The 7,047-nt window shown below is 35.5% G+C and overlaps 1 protein-coding gene across 1 annotated transcript; it reads right to left on the reverse strand.

Annotated features, from left to right (window-relative positions):
- Positions 1-2,780: 2,780 nt before the first annotated feature.
- On the reverse strand, positions 2,781-6,309 carry LOC308395666 (ecto-ADP-ribosyltransferase 5-like). The gene is made up of 7 exons (XM_080880578.1): positions 6,233-6,309; positions 5,360-5,436; positions 4,548-5,266; positions 4,224-4,271; positions 3,919-3,966; positions 3,611-3,658; positions 2,781-3,491 (listed from the first exon to the last, which is right to left on the reverse strand). Exons 2-7 carry the CDS (start codon positions 5,417-5,419, stop codon positions 3,413-3,415), a joined length of 1,002 nt encoding a protein of 333 aa, XP_080736704.1. The 5' UTR covers positions 5,420-5,436; positions 6,233-6,309; the 3' UTR covers positions 2,781-3,412.
- Positions 6,310-7,047: the final 738 nt, after the last annotated feature.

Here is a 7,047-nt window from a genome sequence, read left to right on the forward strand (position 1 = left end):
ATGCAATACAAAAAACAAACAAACAATAAATCAATAAGAAGACTTCCCCGACAGTGCTGTTGTTGGCAATATCATCATCTGCTGGCTCAGCTACAGGTTACAAACCAGTCTATCCTACAGCCTTACCAACACATTTGAAGACATTTGATACTTTATATTTAGACATTAAATGCTATTTTGTAGAGTTTTATTTGTTTATCATTAGATCAAGATAAGGATGTTTCTGGTCATAAGTCTGAATATTTGTAAGAAATTGTGCAAGCGTTATAAGTTGTCTTTTTTTAGTAGCACATAGGTAGTGGGCTTTTATTACGCAGCATATATGGTGCTTTAAAATGGGACTTTGTTAAAGACTTCATTACAATAGTCACAGTCTAATGGAAAAAATGTCTTTGCATAAATGTTTTTAAAGGTGTTTACTGTATTTTATAGGAGAATTGTTGCACATTGTCAGGTGTGTCTGTCTGTCACAAAAGTATCCTATAAACATTCATTATTATTTTTACTTTAACCATAAGGAATAAAACCTTGAAGTCATATGCAAGCTCGTATGCTGACAGCATTTAGCTCTACTGTTAAACTTTTCGAACTGTGGACTCGTAGCTTCTTTTTAAACTGTAATAAACTGTGTTTTTGTCTTTTGGATGCTCACCTGTCCTTCATCTTTCCTCATGTTTGGTGTCTCACTCTTAATTCTAGTCTGCACTATTAATCTCCTGTGCTCTCTCCCATCTTGGTAGTAAAAAGAAAGCAGTTGTTTTGTGAAGACTGTCTTTTCCCAACTGTTGTGAGTACAATAGATTTTTCAGAATTGTATATAAAAGATTATACACATATTTGCAGTATTGAATAAAGTAAACAGGCAGCTCTTGCACAAAGCATCAGGGATATTAAATTTCATCAGTTTATTCTGGCTCTACTTGTAAATTTTGTAGTGCTGTCAAAATGAATGCGTTAACGCAAATTAAGCCACCATCGCAGTAAACGCGATTAAGATTTTTAACGCAATTAACGCATCTGGAGTGAAGAATGACTCAAAATCCCTGAAATTTCTCTTTCAACGCATTTCGGGCAGTTTGTCCAAGTAGAGTTACCTTCGCACATGCGCAAATGGGCAGTTGATCTGGTAGTGACGGGCAGCTGAACAAATCAACTCAATATGGAAGATGATAAACGCACATTGGCCCTCTTGATGGGAAATTTGTGTGTTAAAAACAATAACAAGGCGGAACAGTCGACAGACAAAGTATTATGCACATTGTGCAAGAAGGATTTTCCTTTTCACTGAAGCACTTTCAGCTGAAAATATCACATTGCCGCGAAGCATACGTTAGTCGGGGATGCTGCAACACGTTGACTGACACAATTGTCAAGTGGATTGCAACAAACTGCAATGCTATTAATATCGTTGAGAACACGCGCTTGACGCAGCTTTGGTTCCTCTTTTCAAGGACTTGAAGTGCCTCCCCAAGAATGACAGAGAGAGAGTCGATAAATGTTTCAGTTTTTTTGTTAACATGAATGTTCAAGATGTTCAATAAACATGTTAAGTGTGTATATTTTCCCTTTTTCTCGAGTCTGTTTGCTCATGCAAAATGAAATGCGATTAATGTAGAATAGAAATTAATGGTATTTAATCGTGATTAATCAAAATTAATCCACAGTAACCCTGTGATGAACCTGATTAAACACTTTAATTGTTTGACAGCACTAATATATATGATATACTTACCTATTAGTATATAGGTTTTTTTTATGTTTTATTTCACTGGAAAGAACCTGTGTTAAAAGACTGAAGAAAACTATTCAAATTCTCTTTGAATGTAAGCATACATTCTTTGTGTTTATTCTGCATTTACTCCATTATATTGCATGAATGTCAGTTACAAGCTTAAATATAAAGTTGAAAAAAAAAGTAATTGCAACCAGGATATTGATCAAGTAATTGTGATTAATCAAAATTAATTACAGAAAATTGTGCGATTAATTAGTTATTCTTTTAATCTATTGACAGGACTAAAATGTTCATGTCTTTGTTTACTCACACAAACACGCTCTATATGTAGTGAGGTTCACTGTTTCTCAGGGGCTGTGATTAACTTCAGTGTCAAAAGTAATTTACTGATTTTAATGTCTTTAAATGACATTTTAGTGACACTGTTGTTGAAGGTGTTAATATGTTACCTGTGTTTCATGTTTGTACATGTAAATTCAAGTGTGCTTGCTGATGTAGTTACTGTTAGCTGCATGTACCGTGTGAACTGTGTGATTTTTTTTCTGTATATTTGTGTATTAACAGTATTTAGGTATTATATTTAAAAAATTTGTTGCTGTCTCGCAGACAAATACAAATGTCATTTAGCCTTTACAGTGAATGTTGGTGTGTGTGTGTGTGTGTGTGTGTGTGTGTGTGTGTGTGTGTGTGTGTGTGTGTGTGTGTGTGTGTGTGTGTGTGAGATCATCTTTAATACCAATAATGTGAAGTCTAGTGATGAGTGTTAGTAATTATCGCCCTGCTACGGGACCAGTGATGTATTCTGTTATTTAGTTTGGAGAATCTGTTGGAATTTTTAAATGTAACATTAGAAAAAGGAAAAAAAAAACATATTTGTGGGTAAAATGTTTGTGTGATCAGATTAAATTCATTGCAAAGCCTTTTATATTTTGCATGTTTTTTATTTGACAGGGAAACAGAAGCAGTTTGGCAGGAAGAGCATCAGCGACTGTTTAGGACAGAGCGCTGTTGTAGGTCCTTCAAATCAGTCAAACTGTCAGTCAAGTGTAGTTTACTGTAGCAACATATATAGTAAAAAAAAAACAGGCAAAATAAAAACCATATATAGTAAAAAATACTTTTCTATAGTATTTTCGTTTTTGAATTGTACACTAAAGACTGTAGCTGCACGTGAGCCTGAAACGCAGTGTATTTCACACTAACCGGCTCGGACAGTCTCAGTCGTTGTGTCCGTGGGCAAGACACTTCACCCGTTGCCTACTGGTGGTGGTTAGAGGGCCCGGTGGCGCCAGTGTTCGGCAGCCTCGCCTCTGTCAGTGCGCCCCAGGGCGCAGGGCGGCTTTGGCTACAATGTAGCTTGCCATCACCAGTGTGTGAATGTTTGTGTGGATGGGTGGATTACTAAACGTGTAAAGCGCTTTGGGGTCCTTAGGGACTAGAAAAAGTGCTATACAAATACAGGCCATTTACTAACATTCTGCATCCCTTTAAAATCTTTATCAAATATTCTGAAGTCATGGAGTCTATAATTCATAACATATGACAGAAGCAGAAAATTGCTGCTAAGACAACTAATTCAACACAGTGTGTCAGATAACATGTAAAACAATTGTATGAAGAATCACAGCAATATTGTAGATGATAAAACTCTGAAACTCTGAATGAAAACTGTTTTTGCTAAACAGCTAAAGAAAACAAAGATAAGGCCGCAAGCACTGATACAAGCCACAGGGTGGAGACAACAGCTGGAGGAGACCTGAAGACATGGAAACAACGCAGAGAGACAGGAAGAGATTACTGTTGTTGTTGTTGTTGTTGTTGTTGTTGTTTGTTGTAATAATAATAATAATAATAATAATAATAATAATAATTTACCTGTTTCGGTCTGTGACAACTGTGGTAGTCTCATGCACTCCTGGAACACTGAATTAGAAAAGACGAAATAAATCAACTGATGATGATGATAATAATAATAATAATAATAATAATAATAATAATAATAATAATAATAATAATAATAATAATAATAATAATAATAATAATAATAATTTACCTGTTTCGGTCTGTGGCAACTGTGGTAGTCTCATGCACTCCTGGAACACTGAATTAGAAAAGACGAAATAAATCAACTGATGATGATGATAATAATAATAATAATAATAATAATAATAATAATAATTTACCTGTTTCGGTCTGTGACAACTGTGGTAGTCTCATGCACTCCTGGAACACTGAATTAGAAAAGACGAAATAAATCAACTGATGATAATAATAATAATAATAATAATAATAATAATAATAATAATAATAATAATAATAATAATAATAATAATAATAATAATAATAATAATAATTTACCTGACTTGCTGTGTGACAGTTGTGGTAGTTTTCTGCCCTCCTGGAAGACTACATTGGAAAAGAAGAAATAAATCAACGGATAATAACAGCAATCATAATAATAACAACAACAATAATAATAGTAGTTTACCTGAATTGCTCTGTGACAGCTGTGGTAGTCTCTTGCCCTCCTGACCTCCTGAATTGGATAAGCAGAAGAAAATACTTTAAGTAAAATGTGCTGACACATTATCAGGCCAAACTATTCAAACCACACCCAACTCCACTGGAGAAGTATCGTCCCTGTTTTTGCCACTTTTCCCCCAGTTATTACTGTGTACTTACTCCATAAAAACCAACATAAAAAACATATTTATATATTTAACATTACATTGAAAGTTAACTTTGCAGTTTCAAGTTTAATATTTGTAAGATAAAAAAAATTTCACTTTAATTGAGACAATATGAATCTTACCGTGGAAAGATGTAACAGTTGTGTGAGCTGTTCAGTCCCGAGTGGCTTAAATCAATCTCAAGGTATTCGTCACCATCCGATGTAGTTTTTGTTTTCACTCGTTGCACAGTGAAAACTTCTGCTGGAGATAAGAGTATTTCATCCTGTTCTTGACCGCACACGTAGTCTTTCAGGTTGACAAAGAAACAAGAAGTGAGATGTAAAATAGTATTCTCATTGACATCTTCAAGACTCTTTAGCTCTTCATAGTCTGAATAAGCTAAAGTGAAACTTGTAAATCTCACTGTGGAGCCTTTCTGTGGTTGGTTTTGACCATCTTGAAAAACATAAAAGTTCTTGCACTCCTTTGGCTTCAGCAGCCTCATGGAGTCCATCAGCAGGAAATGAAGAGACTTGAAGTTGAAGTGGTTTTCATAGATGCTAACATTTCCACCCATTGTCTCTATTGCTTTGTTCAGTGTTTGTATGAAAGGCCGGTCTCCTCTAAAATAGGCTGAAAGTGCAGCACTATGCTCTTTTCTTCCTCCAGGAATCTTCTTTGAACACTCGATACTTTTATTCCACGCTTTCTGAAATCCTTCACTGTTATTTAGCTCTCGTTTTAACACATCTGACTCGATGAACCTCTTCATGGCCTCTTCACCACATCCTTTGTACTGGTCATCTACAACATCTGTGCTATTTAGAAAATCCAGTAGCCTTGTTTCCTGTGCGGTCACCTTTAATTGAGATTTATCACATTTAAAAACACATTTTTAAGTGAAGAATGTTTTAACCTTCTAATATTTGTTTGTACAAAACTTAATTCTTACTTTGTTGCAGGCAACTGTGAAAATTATTGCAGCAAGAAGGACTTTTCTTCTGCACTCCATTTTTTGTCTTCTACAGGCTGAAAGAAAGCAGTGCAGAATCAAATGTAGTCAAAAAACAGCTCTGTGACATTTTACATACGAAGGACATACACTAAGTCTGGACTGGATACTACAGTTCTCTGTATTTGGGTCTTGAACACTCATCTCTCCATTGCATTCAAAATTCAAAATGTTGCTGCAAGTCATTTAACCGATATTAAAGGGACGATTACGTCACTCCAGTTTTTAGCAAGTTTACATTGGATGCTTGTCCATTTTTATATTGATTTGAAGATTCTTTTACTTGCTTTCAAATCTTCAAATGTTATGGTGCCAACTTTTAAACCAAACTGCTAAACTTACATGATCCGAGAAGAGCACCAAGATCATCTGCCCAGATGTTTTAGTGCAGCCGAGATCTCGATTTAAGCATAGAGAGTTGAATCCACTAGACTCTCATATAACAGGTCATTTGATATTCCTACTGCAGAGTCTATGTAGTCTTTAAATCCTGTCTTAAAACCACATTTTTTTTACCTTGGCTTTGAATCTAAGTTCATGTTGAGTCTTATCAAGGGTTTTTTATGTTGTGGTCTCTTTATTTCAGTTTGTTTTTAGTCACATAATATTGTAATTGTTTGCATATATAATATATTGTATTGTCTTTATTGATTTTGCTATAGAAATATGCCATATAAATAACATTAAAATTAACATTGACATTGAAATTGAAATTTGAATCTGGCAAGATTTAAAATAACAATTATCTTTTCTACTTCTTGGAATTTGGCAAGTTAAAAAATTTAAATGTTGAAAAGACCAAAAGGTACATACCTGAAGCAAGGAGATTGAACTTGTATTAACAACTTAGCGAAAAGAGTCAATTAAACTGCTGGGAAGCAATGAGAACAACAGTCTCTGGGAAGTGAAACAAGATATTTTACAATGAACTCCTTAGTCTTAGTCTAGTTCTCGAAAGCTTGCTCAGATTTGTTGCACAATGATGAGTAATACTTACATCATTAAGCCCATTTTAAGCCCAGCCCAGAGATAACTTATCCTTGTATCTCTGTTCTAACATGATTTATGTATGTATTTATTTAGTATGATCGTGGCTCAAGAGTTGGGAGTCAGAAGGTTGCCGGTTCGAGCCCCAGCTTGGACAGTATCAGTCGTTGTGTCCTTGGCAAGACACTTCACCTACCGCCTGGTGTTGGCCAGAAGGGCCGATGGTGCGATATGGCAGCCTCGCTTCTGTCAGTCTGCCCCAGGGCAGCTCTGGCTACAACTGTAGCTGCCTCCACCAGTGTGTGAATGTGTGTGTGAATGGGTGGATGACTAGATGTGTAAAGCGCTTTGGGGTCTCTAGGGGGGACTAGTAAAAGCGCTATACAAATATAGGCCATTTACCATTTCAAATACCTCAGTGCTTCTCTTTACTAAAGTTAACCGGATGCATCGTAGTTGGAAAATCTGGGTATCTTAAAATTTAAGGAATGAAAAGTCACCAAACAATGTGAATAATCTGGTCTCACAGAACAGTTCACCACACTAGGCAGTAACAAATTAACTCAGCTGACAACACTTTCATATTGAGAGATGTCATGATCTATCCACTTTTGAAGTTCTCATTTTTGGGAAACTTGGAA

The sequence above is a fragment of the Rhamphochromis sp. 'chilingali' genome, assembly GCF_963969265.1.
Source record: "Rhamphochromis sp. 'chilingali' genome assembly, chromosome: 4".
Taxonomy (NCBI): domain Eukaryota; kingdom Metazoa; phylum Chordata; class Actinopteri; order Cichliformes; family Cichlidae; genus Rhamphochromis; species Rhamphochromis sp. 'chilingali'.

Excerpts from the sequence above, each read along its gene's own strand:
- LOC308395666 (XM_080880578.1), bottom strand. The coding sequence starts at position 5,419 with ATGGAGTGCAGAAGAAAAGTCCTTCTTGCTGCAATAATTTTCACAGTT. Across the intron at positions 5,267-5,359 it reads TCACAGTTGCCTGCAACAAA|GTGACCGCACAGGAAACAAG; the intron begins GTAAGAATTAAG and ends TCTCAATTAAAG. Across the intron at positions 3,967-4,223 it reads GCTGTCACAGAGCAATTCAG|TGTTCCAGGAGTGCATGAGA; the intron begins GTAAACTACTAT and ends TTTCTAATTCAG.